The 21,310-nt window shown below is 35.1% G+C and overlaps 1 protein-coding gene across 1 annotated transcript in view; it reads left to right on the forward strand.

The window, feature by feature from the left end:
* The window catches only part of nonC (serine/threonine-protein kinase Smg1), a 1,124,353-nt gene that overhangs the window by 259,024 nt on the left and 844,019 nt on the right, over window positions 1-21,310 (forward strand). The window contains exon 17 of the mRNA XM_090398044.1: window positions 8,026-8,231. Coding sequence (XP_090254170.1) covers window positions 8,026-8,231 — 206 coding nt within the window. The remainder of the gene's footprint in view (window positions 1-8,025; window positions 8,232-21,310) is intronic.

Here is a 21,310-nt window from a genome sequence, read left to right on the forward strand (position 1 = left end):
AGACAAAGTATTGCTTGATATAATGCCCCATTGACACCATATAACTGCAGTATATTGAATAGCTTCTCTTTTGGCACCTTGTCATATGCCTTTTCCAAATCGACAAAACTTAAATACAGATCTTGTTATATTCCCATGCTTTCTCGACTATTTGTCGTAAAGTGAAGATCTGATCCTGACAGCCTCTGTTTGGCCTGAATCCAGCTTGTTCTTCACCAAGCTTTTCTTCCACAATTTTTCTCAACCGTTTCTCAAATATACTTACATAGATATTGCCAGGAACACTCAGTAGGGATATGCCTCTGTAATTCTCACATTCAGTTTTATTTCCTTTTTATATATGGGTACTATGAGAGCTCTACTCGGGAATTCGTCCCTCTGTCCAGACTTTCTGAACTATGCAGTGCAGCCACTGTAAGACTTTTATAACACCATACTTCAGCATTTCTGGTCGAATATTTCAAGCCTTTGATGGGTTTTTCTACTTCAAGTATGGATATGTATTCCTGACTGTATGCCTGGTCAGTGTTTTTTACCACTGTACTGTCATCACTGCTTGTTTCATTTAGCAGTTTTTCAAAGTAATTACTCCATACTTCAAGGATATCCTTTCCTCCCGTTTTCGTGTCACCTTTATCATCTCTAACTCCTTTTACAGTATTCTTTCCTCCATTTCTAAGCTTCTTCAACCAACTCCAAAATATTTTCCACCTTCTTGATATTTATTTTCTATATTCTTGCCAAAGTCCTCCCATGACTTTTGTTTAGCTAGTTTTACAGTGTTTAGCATTCTTGGATTTGTCTCTGTATTCTCTAAGGGCACAAGCTGACTTATTTGCCAGGAACTTTTGATATGCTTTCTTCTTTTCCTTCACTGCCTCTTTAACTTCCTGTGTCCACCAGGGAGTTCTGATTTTTTTATCCTTGCAGACAACCTCACCACATGCCTCTCTGGCAGAATCAGTCAATGTTTTCTTCAGAGTTTGCCACCGAATCTCCAAGGTTTGATTCCTGTTCTCAAACTCTTTTATTTTTTCTTCAATAATCTTTGCGTATTTTAGTCTACAGTTCACATCTGAGAGCTGCTCAACTTTTATTCGCTTTAAAACTTTCTTACATGTTATTCTTTTCAATATGAAATTCAATTTTATCCTGCTCAAGACTAAATGCTGATCACTTCCAATTTCAAAACCTCTGTACACTCTGGTGTCCTGCACCAGGGAGAAAACATCACTATCAACAATAACATAGTCAATGAGACTTTTCTTATTCCTAGCCTCTTCTCTCCATGTGAATTTGTGCACATTTTTATGTTGGAACATGGTGTTAGTAATAACCAGTCCATGTCCTGAGCAGAAATTCAACAGATATTTGCCATTATGATTAGCTTTGCTCTTTTCTCCAAATTTTCCCAAAATATTTTTGTATGTCTCGCAATCATTTCCTACTCTGCTATTTAGATCCCCAACAAGGATCAACTTTTCATTTTTCATTGTGCCAGTTGCTTTCTCTAAAGCTTCAAAAAATTCTTCCACTTCTACTTTAGTAGAACTTTGGGACCATAGGCACAAATAAGTCTCATTGTCCAGTTCCCCATTCTCATATTTGCCCACATTACTCTACTTGAGATTGACTGCCATTCAAGAAGATTAGCCTCATATTTTGTGTTGAATGCTATGGCCACTCCTTCTTTTCCTTGATTGTCATTGCCAGAATATAACATTTTGTATTTATTGCTTAGAAATATCTCACCAGTTTTGGTCTTTTTTGTTTCAGTCACCCCTATTATGTCGATCTGGTGCCTATCTAATTCCTCAGCTAGCTCCATTTCTTTGCCATTCAGGCTTCTTACGTTGATAGTACCGATCTTTAACTCTGGTGATGTTTTGGGGTTTGTTTTCAGATTTGTTCCAGTAGCTGACTTTTCACTGTTTGCCCTGGTTCCCTGGCAAAAACAACGGGGGCCTTGTTTAACCGGGAGACGCCCCAGCCGGCATGAAATTTTGTCATGTTGTACCATCATTTTTTTATTTTGGTTTAACCAATAAGAATACAATTTGGTCGGCTAAATCCCAAATTGCCAGCCAATCCTCGTTCGTTCAGCATCCAAGTAGCTACCCAACAGGGTGCACCACGAGAAGGTGAGGATTGGACATTAGGTCAGAAGCCCTGGTTGGTTCTCTGCATTCCTTTAAAGGCTATGTGGAGGTCTCCTATCAGTTATACAGCTTTGACCCTTAAGCACCCCCAGTTTTTATCTTCAATGTTTAATGTTTTTTCTTTTCTTTTATAAAAACACCTGAAGAAGGCTGTAAAAAGCCGAAACTAGTCGTGTGATACTATTAAACCTTTTTCCTTTTCTCTCGGTTTATGTCATTCAATTCTTTTAAAAAATATATATATATATATATATATATATATATATATATATATGAATAAATATAAAATGAATAATGATTATATGTAATTTTTTATTTAATCTGCCCTCCAGCTTTAACTGTCTAATTCTTCTTAAAGCTACAATAAGTTCATTGCTTCTGTACTGATTGCTGAGGCATCCTACATAATTTGAACTCTAAAAGATTTTATATTTCATTTTGTTATATAAATGAATTTTTACATCTTTACGATAGTTAAGCACTCCAACCTCTTTGAATATTTATTACTGCCATTTAATTTTCTACATACCATCTACCCAGTCAGTGAATCGTCAGTCGTCATTCTTAGAGAATTTCACAGTGTTCATAATATTCACAGCTAATGGAACTGGCTATCCTGAGGTGTGAATTAATGTACACAACTCAGGATATCCAGTTCCATATACCAGTCTTAGAGAAATCTTGAAGTATTTGCCATTAACCATTTGTAATGGCCTACCACAAATTTTCAAGCTGAATACTAGAATGTAAAGATTTCATTATAAAAAAAGCTTCCTGATTTGTATCCTCTTTTCTTCTCACTATCTTCATATGTTAAGAAGAAAAAGGCAAATGAGGTTGTTTAGGTCATCTAAGCATCATGGAGATTACTTCTTAGTGTGAAGGTAACTGTGAAGGTCATGCTGTTTTCATATACTACCTATGTTATCTGTGATGTATTTGATGTATGGTTTGACAGCACCTTTATAGTTGATGTTTTCATTCTCATAGAAGCATTTGGTGATTTTTTTTTAGAATATTTATAGTATTTTGATTGTACCACTTCTTTACAAGCAATTTTCTCAGATAATCCATTTCTTGATCCATTTTGATGCTCTTAGTATATACAGTGCATGCTATCTTTAAGAGCTTTTGTGAGAACATTATCCTGATGATTTCTGGACAGGGTGAAATAAAATGTAGATATTTACCACTGTTGAATTTACTATATTCTGAGAAAGCTGATCTGTTTTATTCAGTGACTGAGAACAGCACATCCAGGAAAGGAAAGAAAGTGTTATTATTCATTTTACAGTTATTATTATTATTTACATTTATTATTCAGTTTACAGTGTAAAAAACATGTTTTAGGGATTAAGCTATTCAGAAAGGACTTGAAATTAAGTCCATGTTTGGACCCTAGCGAAGGGGATATCAACATAACCATCCTTTAGACTTCCTATGGAATATTTCATTGGCCATCATTGCAAACTATTCCATATGCGTATTAGCTAGTAGAGTGAAGTGCCCATGGCCAGACCTTCCTACTCATAGAAAGCATCTTTGAAAAGGGGTTGGGGGGGGTGATCTTGACATTAAGTGAAAAGGTTGATGGAATGTGGCAGGAATAACTCAACTAGTGGCAATATCATTTCTTCTTTGGTCATATTACTAGTCATGGCTAATGTGTCTAGGTTCCAAAATGATGTCCTTCATCTTTCTAATGAAATCTTTTGAAGTGTTGATTTAGAAACTAGTTTTGTCAACATGTGAAAAAACAGAAAAATCTTTTCACAGTTTTAAAATCTCCTAGCTGATATGTATATGAATTATTCATATTAGCTAGGAATATGCGACTTTGTGAACTTGAGGTTCTTCATAGATCTTTGGAATTAATTGGAGTTCTGATGTACTATATTTTTGAATAGTCTGAAGACCCTGCTTTAGAGATGAACTTAAATTTTCAAATCCACATTTGGCTTCCAGTAAGCAGGGTGGTAGTTAAATTTATCATCATCAAATTCCTAACATATACCCTCAGGAGGATGGGGGGGGGGTGTCAGGATCTTATGATAGTACTACATGAAAAGTTCCATCATTACTAACTTCCAATCAACAATTTTCCTTGAGATTTGTCTGTTATCTGTCAACATTCCAATATTATCAGATCTTATATTTATGTCTTCTTTGTACTGTATCAGTCCACCTACATCATGGTCTTTATCTGGCTGTTTTACCTGTCATTCTGGCAAAGAATGCTTGTTTAGCTAATCTTTGGGGTCGTCCATTCTGTTTAAGTGGCCATACCACCTGAGATTAGCTCTGCTAACACATTCCTGGATGCTAACAGTGTCAAGTTCTTTCCTAATAGCCTCATTTTTAATATGATACAGCCATTGATGCCATATTCAGGATTGTCATGTCTGTGGTCTCCAGTCTTAGATCAAAAGTTTTATTTCAAACCCAGCTTTTTAATGCTGATTTCCATACCATATTTATTATAGCAGTTATTCAATTTGGTAAGGGAATCTTGTAGACTTGTTCTAGATTTATTTAGGAGTATAATATAACATCATCTGTATGAAGTAAAGAGTTGAGATGAACTTCTCCAATCTTGATATCAGGTTTAATGCTTTCCTTCATAATGTGATTCATCTAGATGTTGAATAACAGTGGAGATAATGTACACCCTTGTTGCACACCTTCCTTCAATTCTAACTGCTGATTTACAACTCAAATAGAGACTATATATTACTAGATATAATGTCTTATTTACACCATATAACTGGAGTGTTTTGTACAGCTTTCCTCTTATTTTGTTATGTGCCTTTTACAGATCTACAAAACTTAAATACAGATCCTTGTTATATTCTCATGATTTCTCAGCTATTTGTCTTAAAGTGAAAATCTGATCCTAACATCTTCTGTTTGGTCTGAACTCAGCTTGTTCTTCTCCAAGCTTCCCCTTTACAATTTTTTTTAGCCTTTTTTTCAAGCATACTGTCATAAATCTTACCAGGAACACTCAGTAGAAAAATTCCTATGTAATTCTCACATTCAACTTTATTCCTTATATACACACACACATACACACATATATACAGGTAGCCCTCGTATAACGTGGCCTATAAATTGTAGTAACCCTTGTTCAGTGCAGTTTCGATGTAACGCGGGCTACAATTTCTAGTAACCCTTTATTTTATTTTTTCACATATTTTTCCACGCGGGACTTAAAAATCAAATTTTATCTTTGTTAAATTTGTGTCTGCCCATATCGGGCAGACACAAATTTAAAGTGTCTTTTCGTTCTTTTCGCTATAACCTCAGTATTACCTGGTCTACCTACTCACCGATGAGACCTCAATAAAGGTTGGAACCAGTCTGGGTAGTGACCTTCCACCATAATGTATAACATCATACATCTCCTAGGAGATATGTTTTACATTATGGGTAATACTAAGAATAGTGATCAGAACTTTCCCCACCTTTGCAAAGAGTTGCCCTAGTGCTGAACTATGTGCTTTAGCTTACACTACAATTCGCCGAAACTTTTATAGTTTGCTATATTTGCCTTAAAACTCTTTGATTCCTATCTTTGAGTTTCTTATTCGGTTTTGAAATAATGTGGAATTTAATATCCCTTTAATTTAAATAATGTTACATTGCCGAAGTGAAGCCTATTGGCTCTTTTATTTTAAGGGAAGGTCATCATTGAAAAACTTGCTCACGTTCTATAATAATTTTACCATTGAGTTATGGACAAGAGAAATTAATATGCCATGATTATGTTGGATAAAGCATTTTACAGGAACATTTTACATGGAAGATTGTTACATAAATTTTTGATGGATTGGATTATAAAGTATTAGCATGGATAAGAAGATGGCTGAAAGAGAGAAATATAAAAAAAGTGGTATATGGAGGGGGGGGGGGTGAGGCTGCAAGATTTCAGGTGATCAGTGGTGTACCACAAGGATCAACCATTGGTGATTGTTATTCACTCTTTACATTAATGACATTGGGTAGGATTTGGCAGGTGACGTACAATTGTTTGCTGATAATGCAAAGATAGACAGGATGATCAGAAATTGCACTGATGTGCAGGTGGTTGAAGAATGATTTGAATAATCTGGAGTTGCAGGCATATGGAAATGGCTGTCTGTTCACTGTTAGTAAATATAAAGTTATGTACTTTTGATGTAGTGAGATATCCGGTATCATATAATATTGGTGGGATAATACTAGAAGAAACTAGATATTTTGAGTTTTTAGTAGATTGGAAGTTGAAATTCAAGGGCCATATATCAAAGATTTCAAATACAACTCAGAAGATAATTGCAATGTTGAAATGAACCACACTGTGTAAGGAAGTCATTTTGTCTCTCTACAAAGCCTTGATACAACCTCACTGGGACTACTGAGTGCAGGTCTAGTGTACTGGTTTCTTCAGTGATGGAGAGAGAGAGAGAGAGAGTACAAAGGAGAATATTAAAGGTGATGTTGGAACTGTGGAATGCAGATTATGAAACCAGATTGAAGATTTGTAGAATAAAGACACTAACAAACAGGAGATAAAGGTGTTATGAGAGATTTTGAAACTTTTGAAGGGGATCATACTGGATACCATTAGATGGAAATTTTCATTTTATAGATTGTTGCGAGAGAATGATAGAGTATTTATGGAAGTTGAGAATAAATGTGATCAAGAAGGGGATAAGAGCTTGATTTTTTTCTCTTAGGGTGGTACATGTATTGGAATGGATTACCTTTGGTGAGCGCAGGTAGCATGAATGAATGAATTGAAGAAAAGGTATGATAGATGGATGATATGTGGCCTCATTGAACCCTTTACTCCCTGGATGTCTCTCTTAATGAGAATCATATGCTTTAAAATTTCACAACACTTAAAAGTTTGTACCTGTTTGTTTAAATGCTACAACTGGGTATATCAAAAAACGCCTGAAGCAATTATTTTATTACAGTTTTTTTTTTTTTTCCCATGAGTTAATCTTTCAGTGATACATTTCGTGTATCACTGAAAGATTTTGGGATTTCTTACCTTCAAAATAAAATATTAGAATATCAAGATAATCTTTAGCTCTTGTAAGTATTCCTTACAAGAGCTGAATGTTCAATAAAATTTAGTTATTTCACACTGTTTAACCTTTCTGTATACTTAAATTAAAATCAGAGCAGTTCACATAACTAAGCAAGGTGTTTAAAAGTATGTTAATTTATTCCATTATAAAAACTAAACTGATCTATTTTGGTATAATAAAAGTCCTGCTAGTATATGTTAAATTAGTGGCCAAGTGATCTTGGCTACTAATTTAACATATACTAGTAGCCAAGTATAAATCTATCATAAACTTTAATAATTTAATTTATACATTCCACTCATTATCACAAATTCATATTGATCAAAGGAATCCTTTCTTATAATAGATGGACTGGTATGATAAATCTTTCTTGGTGTGGATGTTATGGGACATAAATTAGGACTTTTCATTAGTTGCAAATTGTTTGCTCTATTAAGATTTGATAGGACTCTCGATACAATCAATACTGTAAGCAACTGCTCTATATTATTGTCTCAAAAGAAGTTGCTGTCATTGTTTTCCTTCTTGCATATTTTTCACTCGGATTAGCATGATTAATGCTAATAAATATCAGTGGTTATCCAAACAAATGTTGAAATGATCAATTATATGTGGTAGTTTTTTTTTGTGTTATATGTAATTAGCTTTAATTTAAAATATGGATTTTCTTTTATCATATCTAGCTGCACTATTATGTAGTGTATTCATTTTATTAGTTTAGTGTTTATTTAAGAATTTTTTATTGATCAGGTTAAATATGATGCTTATTTTACTTACTTTCTCCCCAGGAATAGAGACTGGCTTATACGTCTTTTTTTTAGCTGTCAGTATTCTGAGAAGCATTCTAAATTTGATAGGCTTATGATGAAATTGGTAGAAAATAATGCTTCTGTCCTGTGGTTTTGGTCTATGTGGGAGGTAGCTCAGAACTGTGTATTAAATAAACTCAGAACCCCTCTGGGTAAGCCACAAGAAACATTCATGTCAATTGAAGGTCAGTATTGTAATTTACCTTATCATTCCTTTCCATTTCCATTCAATTTTTGTTTGTTATTATAGTAATTCTTGATTGTCATATATCTGCTCATATAACTTGTATTATCAAAATAATTATAAGTAAAAAAAAATATATAAATAAAATTATGTATAAATAATTTTTTATTTACTTTTGGCTAAATGAAGATCCAAAAATAAAATAAATAAATAAATAAATAAAACAGTAAGAACAAGAAAAATATTAACATAGAATAATTTGGTGATTCATTGCATTAGTTCATAGTTTTTTTTTCCTTCTTGCAATCATAAATTTAGATGATACCTTGAAAACATGTATTTTGGCTAAAAATACAAGATAATATCATAATTATGAAATTAATATTAGCAAAAAAAAACATGCTAAAAAGTCAGATAATTTAATAAATCAAATACTAGTTTCATACAACCATATCGTGTATTTCTTCATATTAAATTATGAATACTATAAGCCATGGGAATATAAACTCCACAGAAGATAAGAATCATCCATGAATTACTAGGAAAGGGGGACAGAACTCTAAACATTATGCCATTTGCCATTACAGTAAAACCCCGAAGTTACGCAGTAGGTGGGACCAACAAAAAGCGCATTACCTTGGGATATAATTTTGCATGTAATTTATATATACAAACATACAAAATATTAGTTAATTGGGACCAAAGGTTTACAAAAACACGTTTTTTAAGAAATATAATCATAATTGTAGTTTTTCGTACATAAAAAAAAGAAAGTTATTTCGATGTCGATGGTTTCATAAAGTCTAATAGATTCATCTGACGACATAATGTCTTTTTCTTGTCATGCAAAATTTCTTCATAGCAAGCCAATGATTTTTTTATTCCTTGCCTTGTGGCTACAATTCATTCGTCGTTAGAATCTATGTCCTCCAAAATCTGTAAACCTTTCTTAATTAAGATGAGACCTTCTGTTAATTTTGCAATTATCATGTGCTTTTCTGGTAGAACTGGATCGGAGGTTTCGGTCTCTTTAGTGGTGCTTTGCTCATGCATCTCTATGAGCTCGTCGATTGTAAGCTCCTTGTTATGTGAGTCTAACAGCTCGCTGACATCTTCACTGTCGACTTCTAAATCTAATTGCCTGGCAAGGTTGACAACTTCTTCTATTGCCTCAGCAACTTGATCAGTTTCTGGCAACATTTCCGTTTCACATTTAAAAAAGGATGGACAAAGTTTTTTACAGACACCATTCAAGGTTTTTTGCGAAATTTCACCCCAAGAAGCTCCGATAATCTTTACAGCATTTATAACATTAAACTGTTTCCAAAACTCTTTATCAGACAGTTGCTCATTTTGCCTCATAGCTTCATTCAGCCTTGCAAACGAACGCCGTGTGTAGTACGCTTTGAATGTTTGATAATTCCTTGGTCCATCAGTTGAAGTAAGCTGGTTGTATTGGGAGGCAAGAAAATAACTTTTACATGTGGATCAAAATCAATTAAAGTTGCAGGACAGTGACCAGGTGCATTATCAGTAATGAGCATAACTTTAAATGGAATTTTTTTAACTGGCAATAACATTCAACTTGAGGTATGAAGTGGTGACCAAACCAGTCTTCAAAAATAGAAGCTGTCGCCCAAGCTTTAGAATTTGACTTCCAAATCACTGCCAAGCCAGCTTTAGATTTCTTTTAGAGCTCTTGGATTTTCGGAGTGATAAATTAAGAGAGGTTTTAACTTGCAATCACCAGCTGCATTTCCACCAAGCATTACTGTCAACCAGTCTTTGGAAGCCTTAAAGCCAGGAAACGTTTTTTCTTCACGTGCGATGAAAGTTCTCTTAGGCATTTTTTTTCCAGAACAAGCCAGTCTCGTCTACATTAAATATGGTTTGACTGCTATAGCTACCTTCCTCGATGATAGCCTTAAGTGTCTCAGGAAAAGAAAGCATCGCCTCTTTATCAGCGCTTGCCGACTCTCCATGAGGCTGTGCCAATTACAGCGATTTTTAAATCGGTTGAACCAACCATTACTGGTCACGAAATTTTCTTCTTTGGCCGCTTCTCCAGATTCTACTTTTAGCCTCTCAAAAATCAGCTTGGCTTGGCTACATATTGTCGTTTGATCAACTGGACAATTTTTTACTCTCACTTGATTATCACACCATAATTTAAGCATCATTTCCATCTCACCAATAATCCCATGATGTTTATGAATTATGCTTGACTTCAATGATTGGTATTTTTCACGGCAGCGAGAATTTTCTTTATCTTTTATGATTGTTCTTACTGTGGATTCCTGTTGATCGAACTTCTTTGCTAGCTCACAAATTTTCATTCCGCCTTCAGAATCCTTAATAATGTTGAGTTTTGTTTCCAAAGTCAATGTTTTTCTTTTCTTGCTATAATAAATTTAGTTTAATTCTTTATCTAAGTGTGAGCAAACAAAGTTTGCGCCTGAAAATATCTTCAGGACTGGGGTAAAGCAGTACAACATCAGGCAACTCGTAGCAAAGGTGGGCCAAGCTAACATCACTCCTATCTCAGTATCTCCCATAATGCAAAACACATCTCCTTGCGGATATGTATAATGTTATGCATTAAGGGAAGGGCCACCACCCAGACTAGTTTCGACCTTTATTGAGGTCTCTTCAGTGGGAGCCAGTCCCAGAGGTGGAAATACCAGGCAGAAGCAATGGCGAGGTCATCTTTACCTATAGGAGTTGCCAAACGGTGTGCCACCTTTTTTATTAAACTACTCTGGATTTAGAGAAAGATGTTGAAGGTTTATTTATCACTTGGTTAGACTATAATAAATTTAGTTTAATCCTTTATCCAAGTGTGAGCAAACAAAGTATGCGCCTTAAAATATCTTCAGGACTAGGGTAAGGCAGTACAACACCGGGCAACTCGTAGCAAAGGTGGACCAAGCTAACATCACTCCTATCTCAGTATCTCCCATAATGCAAAACATAGCTCCTTTCGGATATGTATAATGTTATGCATTAAGGGAAGGGCCACCACACAGACTAGTTTCGACCTTTATTGAGGTCTCTTCAGTGGGAGCCAGGCCTAGATGTGGAGATATCAGGCAGAAGCAATGGCGAGGTAGTTGAATAAAAAGGTGGCACACTGTTTGGCAACTCCTATAGGTAAAGATGACCTCGCCATTGCTTCTGCCTGGTATCTCCACCTGTGGGCCTGGCTCCCACTGAAGAGACCTTAATAAAGGTCGAAACTAGTCTGTGTGGTGGCCCTTCCCTTAATGCATAACATTATACATATCTGCAAGGAGATGTGTTTTGCATTATGGGAGATACTGAGATAGGAGTGATGTTATCTTGGTCAACCTTTGCTACGAGTTGCCCAGTGTTGTACAGCCTTACCCCAGTCCTGAAGATATTTTCAGGCACAAACTTTGTTTGCTCACACTTGGATAAAGGATTAAACTAAATGTGTTATAGTCTAACCAAGTGAAAAATAAACCTTCAACATCTTTTCATGCTAGCTGTAAAAGAATCGGACTTGCTTATTTTGGACGACATTATTATTTTTTATGTGATAAAATTTTTATCAAGAACATAACATTAAACATTCGCAAGGTTTGTAGACTATAAAAATCATGTATGAATCGAGATCGTGCAAAACATGTCAGTGCTTGTTCACAGCATGTGCAACACTGGCGAATGTGGCCGTGCCCTAAAGATATAACTAGTGGTGAGACGTGAAGTGGGGTGTGAATACATGCATATAAGAAACCGCGTATCTCTGGATTCACGTAAGTTGGGGTAGTGTAAATTGGGGTATTACTGTATTAGATTCCATGTATTTAGTGAATGTGCATGACAGATTATACCAGTGTGGAGTAGCCTACTTAGCCGATATTGTCAAAGCCAGTTAGAAATTAATCAGTTCCTGTATCACCTTAATCATCAAATTCCTGTTATTTGCCTTCAAGGGGTGTACAAGATACTGTCAGTTTCTCTATTTAAATTATATTCATATACAACAAATGAACAGTTTTTCAGGTTATTTTATAATGCAGGATTGGTTTCCTTTAGCATTATCATTTCTTAGAACTCTCTATAAAAGGGATGCTTTAGTTTCTGAATATGTTGCTTTCAAATGAAGGAGAAGGGAAGAAAATTTCAAGCAGGACAGAGAAGAGAAAGAAGCAGGCATTAGTAAGGTGGGGTGTCACAGACCCCACAGATTTCAAATTGACTATAACTTTTTTTTAATGCATGGCTGTGAGTCATGCCTCAGTATAGCTTCTCCTCCCATAACCTCCTACTCGACGCCATATACGACAGGCTGTTGCACACAAGCAAGTTTAGTGTGCAGAGGTGTAAAGTTTGTTGGGGTCCACCAGACCTTACCAAAAGTGTGACTATATTCACTTCCGAAACGTAAGTTGTTTTCGTGTATATTCTACTAAAATATTATCATTACAGCTGTGTCTTCTATATTTTTACATACCAACTATAAGCAAATATGTTTTGTAAATATTTAGAGGGTATTTTGAGAATAATATCTTTTTTTTTTACCAGATGAATTACGAGCAGGAAGAACATAGGTTATGGCAACTTATAGATGACGCTTTTGACAGACGAGGAGCCATTTAGCAGAGATCATGATAGTGAAATTGATTTAGAATTAGTAACCATGAGTCTGATACAGAACAAGACTGTGAGGAAGAATCCACAGAGAATCCACTAATATTGATTAAAAAGATATGGATTTCTATAATACACTACATTATATGAGTGGGTCTGTGGGACCCCACCTTATCTTTGTCTTTTGTTACATTTTCCCACCCCTCATCAGTGCCAGGTTAATGAAAGTTATAACAAAATCATGTTTCCCTGGTCCAAAAATTAATGATATGATATCTGTCATGCTATTTGGATGTAAAAAGGTAACACAAAACAACTTATTGTCTTGGTTGGCACTGATGATCTGAGAGGTGAGAAGTCTTCTATGAGGGAGGATGTGAAGTTGTTGGATGAAACAAAAATGAATTAGAAGGTGAAGATTGTAAGTGTCCTGCCATGCGATATAGAGACAAATTGAGGAAGAGAACATTGATAGCAAATTGTACAGCAGGAATGATATAGGACAGGGATGGGAAACCCTTGGCATGCATGCTAAACATGGCACAACAATGACTTTCTTCTGGCACACAACCCAAGGCTCACCTTAAAAAAATAAATAAATAAATACATATCCAGCATTTTTGTTGAGTTGTATATTTTAATTTAATAGAATACAATTTTATTAAGTAGAGCAATACCAAATAAAAATGCAATAAAAAAACAAACACTATCAACTGTTTTAGTAATAATAAGTAATAAGAAAATGAAACAAACATCCTATTTCCAAGCCGTCTATCTCTGTGATATACTGACGTACATGTTTTGTCCCATTCGGTTCTTGCATTATTCGCCAGGCAGCGAGATGAAGCTTGACTCCTTTACCATCATTTTATTATTTTTTTTTGTGTTTCTTAAAGAATTCATCGGTTTTCTAAAGTGTATATATTTGTGAATTTGAATTTAATTAAATCATAAGTCATTAAAATATGGATTGGAAGTATTTGTCAATTAGTATGTTTAATTTATTAGATATAAATGCAAATTTTCTTTACATTGCCATAAACATAAGTTATTATTAAAACTATGCGAAACGTGTTATCAATATTCCGGATTATGAAATGTTATGTGCACGTAATTAGATGCATACCCTTCTCTTTCATTTGTATGTGTGTAGGATATATATAGGTAGGCTTATAATTGTTCTAATTTTTGGTTTGCTTAAACTTGGTAATTGTGTGCAGAGAGAGAGTAAGTATGATGAGATTTTCTGAGTCCAAATTATAATTTTTGTCAGTGTCCATATGTCTCTGTCCATATTTTTACACCCCATGATCTGATTAAAGTTGAAGTTTTCATTAAAAATTTTAATTTTTAATGAAAATTTCTAATAAAATAAAAATAAAAAGTTTTCATTTTTAAAGTTGATTTTCATTAAAGTTGGAAGCTGTATGAAGAAACCAATTATTTTTTTTGTGTGTACCTTGTGGTTGTACAACTTTGGTCATTCAGTTGTAATTTACTTTTTTTCTTTTGCCTTTCGCTTTATTCCCTTCTTGACTTCCTTTCTTTCTTACTCTTTTTTCTATTCATATTTATGCTATATATTAAATATACCATTATCACATATTTTATTTGCTTCCTGCCCTTTACAAATTGTACACAATGTCACAACCACCAGCAAAAAAACACATTCAAATGAAAAAGGTAGAGAATTTAAAGAATACTGAACTGAAAAATTTGGTATGATTAAGAAAGATAAAAAGGATTATGTTCCACGTCAGTTGTTTTTAGGACTTCTTCTGTATAGAGGAATTTTGAAACTGTTAATGAGAACTTAAACAATAAAATTGAGCAAGAACAAAGAGAATTAATTTCTCCTGAACTGAGCAAGAAAAAAAAAACATCCAATACTTGGGAATTTATTTCAGTTAGACCTAGTTCCAACTTAGTTGCCTCTAGTTTTGAGGTTTCAAAGTTATTGCCCAACATGGAAGACCACTCAGTGATGGGATATATATTAAAGAAGCATGATAAGAATGTGCACCTTTCCTTTTTGACAATCTTTCAGAAAAAGTGAAAATTATTCAGCGAAATTAGAGATTTGTCTGTGAGTAGAAAAACACTTAAGGATAGGATGCTTAAGTTGGAAAGGAATATAGCAGAACAATTAACAAAAAATTTGGCTTCATGTAAGTTCTTTTCTATTTGTGTTGATGAGAGCATAGACATATCATCAGCTAGGCTAGCAATCTTTGTTCGATTTTGTCAGGTTCACGAAGTATGCGAAGATATGATTAATCCTGTAACACTACTGGAGCATACCACTGAGATTGAAATATGTAAAGCAGTTATGAACGAATTATCTATTCAGCAAATTGATATTTCAAAATGGTATCTGTCACAACAGATGATGCACCCAGCATGATTGTTAAGGAAACAGGATTTGTAAATCTGTTTGCAAAACATGTTGGTCACCCATGATAGGTTTTCATTGCATCATACATGAGGAGACTTTATGTGGAAAAGCTGGCCTAAGGAAACTTCAAGAAGTGATGCAAACAGTAACCATCATCATCATCAATTTCCTGACATATACCCTCAAGGGGTGTACAGGAAAAGTTGGTCCTTGTTGGGGATCTAAATAGCAGAGTAGGACATGATTGTCAGACATAGAAAAATATTTTGGGAATATTTGGAGAAAAGAGCAAAGCTAATAATAATGGCAAATACCTGTTGGATTTCTGCTCAGGACATGGACTGGTTATTACTAACACAATGTTCCAACATAAAAATGTGCACAAATTCACATGGAGAGAAGAGGCAAGGAATAAGAAAAGTCTCATTGACTATGTTATTGTTGATAGTGATGTTTTCTCCCTGGTTTAGGACACCAGAGTGTACAGAGGATTTGACGTTGGAAGCGATCACTATTTAGTCTTGAGCAGGATAAAATTGAATTTCATATTGAAAAGAATAACATGTAAGAAAGTTTTAAAGCGAATAAAAGTTGAGCAACTCTCAGATATGAACTGTAGACTAAAATACACAAAGATTATTGAAGAAAAAATGAAAGAGTTTGAGAACAAGAACCAAATCTTGGAGATTCAGTGGCAAGCCTTGAAGAAAACCTGATTGATTCAGCCAGAGAGGCATGTTGGTGAGGTGGTCTGCAAGGATAGAAAAATCAGAACTTTATGGTGGACACAGGAAGTTAAAGAGGCAGTGAAGGAGAAGAAGAAAGCATATCAAATGTTCCGGCAAATAAGTCAGCTTTTGCTCTTAGAGAATACAGAGACAAATGTAAGAAAGCGAAACACTATGTAAAACTAGCTAAACAAAAGTGATGGGAGGACTTTGGAAAGAACATAGAAAATAAATATCAAGAAGGTTGTAAGATATTCTGGAGGTTGTTGAAGAAGGTTAGAAATGGAGGAAAGAGTGCTGTAAAAGGAGTTAGAGATGATAAAGGTGACAAGAAAACGGGAAAAAAAGATATACTTGAAGTATGGAGTAATTACTTCGAAAAATTGCTAAATGAAACAAGCAGTGATAGCACAGTAGTAAAAAACACTCAACAGGCATACAGTCAAGAATACATATCCATACTTGAAGTAGAAAAAGCCATCAAGGGCTTGAAATGTGGAAAGGCAGCAGGAGTAGATGATATTCTACCAGAAATGCTGAAGTATGGTGGTATAAAAGTCTTACAGTGGCTGCACTGCAGAGTTCAGAAAGCCTGGACAGAGGGAAGAATTTTGTCATGTTGTACCATCATTTTGTATGTTGGTTTAAGCCAATAAGAATAGATATATATAGACAACATTTTTGCAGTGTGGTCTCACAACAGAGATTCCTTACTTTCCTTTTTAGCCGTAATCAATACACCCTCATATCAAGTTCATCATGGAAATTGAAAGAGATAACATCATCCTTTTTAGACATCCTTCTCATCCACTCACCATCAGGAAATTTAACAACATCTGTTTACAGAAAACCCACTTTTAGACATTACATTCTCAAACAATCTGTTCATCATCCTTCTCAAAAGACAGGAATCATAATTTAATTCGATGAGCTAGAATTCATTGTTCAACTCCCCATCACTTACAGAAGAAACTTTTTACTATCAAATATTACATGAAATTAAATGACTTCTCCGAAAAGATTACACAACATCTGGTCGAATTCTACAAGCCAAACCAAAACAACAAAGAATCAGTATGTCAAGTTCCAATCCCATATATCTCCGGAATTTTAGAACCAGTTTCAAGAATTCTGAAGAAATATGATCTACCAGCTACTATCAATAAAATATCCACCTATTTCCCATTGTCTAAAGATAAATGCTCAACTGTCTCTTCCCGGTGTATACCAAGTTCCATGTAACTGCCATCTTTTTTTACTTTGGAGAAACCGAATGCTCTATAGAAAAAAGAATACAAGAACATCAATCTTATATTTTTCACAAAAAATCCGATAAGTCCGGATTGGCGCAACACGGAATAGAGACAAACCACAACATTCTCTGGTCTCTTCTACACAGATGTCGATATAAATTCGAACGCCTATTCAAAGAGAGTTCTGACACCTTACTTCAGTGCTCTTACTTGAATCAGAATGACCACATATCCTTGTCAAAAATATGGGAAAGTTTGATTCGAATAGCACATTAATTGCTTTTTTCTTTAATTAATACCTTCTAGATACTACATCTTTCTAATGATATCATTAACATGATTTTATAAATTAAGTGTTTTCCATATGACATTGTAAATTTATACATGTAATTTATTTCTGCACTCTTATGTTTACCTTTCTTCAGTGAATTGATATCGTGATTAGTGATGTAACATCACTCGGCTCGTTCTAATTTTGAATGATCAATTGTTTGTATTCTACCTTGTAAAAGACTTTCCTGTCAAGCCAATGATGATAGTTTGTTATTTTCAAACTGAAATATCTGGCAATATATTAAATATACTTTTCTTGTGCTAACTTGTTGATAATTCTTATATCTGGATTACTGTGCTGGGGTCTAGTCTCTGGGTTTTTGGGGGATAGGATGTGGTGTGAGAGGATCCACAGGCAAGTGGCCAAAATTGTGAGTGGTCTGTGGAATGTTTTGTATGAGATAGATGGATTGCATGAAGATCTATGGATTGCTGATTGGTCGATCAGCAAAAAAGAGGTGATATGATAGAAACATTTAAAACATTTAAGTTACTATAGGATTGATGTAAGGGAAATGTTTCCCAACTTGGCTTGGGAGGGGGGGGGGAATGAGGTCATTCCTGGAAGTTGAGTGAAAGCAAGGACTTGAGGACTAGATTTTTCGCTTGAAAAGTTGTAAACTAATGGAATAGGTTGCCAGTGTGAGTTGTGAGCACTTTGTCTGTTAATGGGTTCAAGATAGATTGTGTCGATGATTTTGGATCCTCTGCGATGCATCTTTGGACTTCATTGAGGTGTCCCCATACATATGAATAATAATAATAATAGCTGTGGTTTGGCAAAATTCTTTATTTGAAATTGTGTGTTATCTGGGTCATATTGAAAAACTACTGAATTGAAAAGAGAAAGTGTGATGCTGGAAAAATTTTTCCCCCCCTCCTCACTGCAGATTGTGCATATTCCAGACATCTATCTTTCCTGTGATTGAAAAGACAAATTTTTCCAGTATATTGCAGTTTAAATTTTACCTGAATGTTGAAAATAATGGAAGTGTTTGGATGACTGCAGCAATATTTCAATGCTCTCTGAAAAAACGAATAAGTTCTGTTATGAGAAATCAGTTGTTTTAATATTTATGGATGATTAATTCATTTATAAGCACAGGCACTTCCTACTATTGAACTGTGGTTTTGTTTTGCTTTGAAAAACTTGTTACAGTATAAAAATCAAGGAGTGTTTTTTTGTTAAAATGTACAGTGTGTCCCATAAATTTGTAAATATTTCAATAATTCATAAAAATCAGAAGAAAAATTGGTATATTAGAGTGTGGTTTGCATGAAAGCGAATCGAAAGGAGGGGGATTTTTTGGGTGTGAGAAAAAAATTTACTTCAAATTTTCACCAATTTGATTCCCAGTCATTGGTGCGAACAGAGTAGTTTTTGTGGGGAAAAAAAAAGTTTGTTACTGTGATGCTGACATTGATGGATAAGGCATTGTTTGTGAAATTATTTTATATACAGGGTGTTCGGGATAAATTTGACATATTTATAATTAATTATATTTTTCCATAAGTTACATGTATTAACACACACTTCTCTTCATTTAAAAGTTTGGACCCTTCTTCATTCATATACAAGATGTCAGAAAGGATGGATAGCTGGAACCCACCTGAATCATGGAAGAGAATAACTTGTATCATGATGATTCGTGCCCGCCATCAAAATAAGGATATTACGACTGCTGCCCAATGCTCCCTGAATACAGTAAAAACAATCAGGCATGAACTAGAGACTTGCAATGGTGACTACGAGGATGTAGCAAGAAGAAAGATCCCTAGCAGACGATCTGATTGCGTTCGTACAGCAGAATTCCTCGCAAATCTGCAGGAACAGGTGTTGAAGAACCCTGGCATTGGAATTCGGGCTTTGTTCGTGGAGTTGCTAACTGTAGTCAAGCCCTGGATAACAAGGGTAGCCAATGGTAGGCCGTATGTATGGCAGCAGGATTCGGCCCCTTGCCACACCTCTGGGAAAAGTCAAAAATGGTTGTCTGAAAATTTCTACGACTTCACCAGTCCAAATGTTTGGCCTCCAAACTCCCCAGACCTTAACCCCATGGATTATTTTGTATGGGGCGCAGTTGAAAAAGACACCAATCGCACTTCCAGTAATACAAAAGCCCAGTTAATGGATAAAATTAAAACAGTTTTTGCGGCCCTTCCCAGGGAGACTGTAGCATCAGCTTGTTCGAGGTTCCGAAGCAGAATTGAAGCTGTGATCGATGCTAATGGTGGTTATTTTGAGTAAATCTTGTTGATAGTATTGTAATTAACTCTGCCTGTAATGTTTTTTTGTCAATTCATTAAATTTAATAGATACAAAGAAGATTTTCTTTTTCCTTACAAAACTGTCAAATTTATCCCGAACACCCTGTAAGTGGGGAATCGGCAGCAGAGGCTTTACGAAAGTTTCAAACGCAGTAAAGAATAAAGGTTGAGGTCTAGTCACTCCTGCTGGACTACAGTCTCCAGTACAGTGTTTCAAGGACACTAGAAATTTATGAGATTGCCCTCGCAGATCAGTGTTATTCGAAACCTTACCAGTACTGTGGTATCACAAATGAACACCCTAGTGGCACAATCAACAAGTGGTGTAAGCAGTGCATAGGAAACTGCAAGAATCTTGGCCATAGCGAAAACGTCCATATTCAGCATCTTCCTTGGTGTGTTAAATTTGTATCCATACAAGCTGCAATCTCTTCACCAGCTGTTTCCGACTGAGATCACTAAACGAGAGGAATTCATAATGTTGGGTTTGACAAAAGTTGCAGAAGATCCACAGTGGCTGTACATCTATAACATCTTCTGGAAGGATAAGAAGGACTCATCAGCCATAACTTCAACTCAGCATGTCTCCCTCTGTCCCCAGACTTAACACCAGTGGATTTTTAGTTGTGGGATTATTTAAAGTCTTGAGTGTACCTGAGCAGCCCATCTTCCTTAGTGGATTTAAAAGATGCCACTCACAGTGTAGTTGCTTGCATCCACCATCTTATGTTCCATGCTTCTGTAAAGTGCATTCTCTCATCCACTTGCAGCATGTAATTGCTTGTGCTCGTTGACACATTGAATAAGTTTTCAAAGTCGTTTTGACTGTCACCACTGCTTTTGCCTTCAAATGGTAAAAAATAACCAACTTATTTAACTACCCCCCCCCCCCCCCCCAAGTTGTTGCAGAATCCATTTGCAACATCGTCTTGGCATCACAGCTAAAAATCCACCATTTTCAAATCGTAAAAGCATTTTTCTATGATTTGCTATTGTCATTGGACTTTTTCTCCTTTCCTTGAAATGCCAAAATTCTGCAACATGGCATTAGCATTATTGCATTGTTGATAGTAAAGCTTAACTAGCAATGTGCATTTTAGTAAGGTGAGATCCATAGCTCTTCAGTCTTATCAGAATGACACAAATTTGTTTTGGTCTTTGTTATATCCACTAACTCGTCAGTGGAAACAGTGAGATTATGCAAGTATCATGTACTTATAGTGCCAAATGTCCCCTGGTGGCAGAATTTTGTACTATTTTTAATCTTCTATAAATTAAACTCCCATGTTCTGGAGTGTATTTACACTAAGTCTGGTTGAATTTCGTTCTATACATTTTTTGCTACATGGCTCTGAACACCTCTTCTTTAATTATGGCCACCCTATATATAATTAGTTACTTGACTGAAAATGTTAGAAGTATACACATTCCAAAACATGCAATGATTAAAGCAATTCCAATATTCAAGTTTTTATGATATCACTGTTCA

Source organism: Typopeltis vanoorti, chromosome 9, assembly GCF_054136105.1.
Source record: "Typopeltis vanoorti isolate ZY-2024b chromosome 9, IOZ_Tvanoo_1.0, whole genome shotgun sequence".
Taxonomy (NCBI): Eukaryota; Metazoa; Arthropoda; class Arachnida; order Uropygi; family Thelyphonidae; genus Typopeltis; species Typopeltis vanoorti.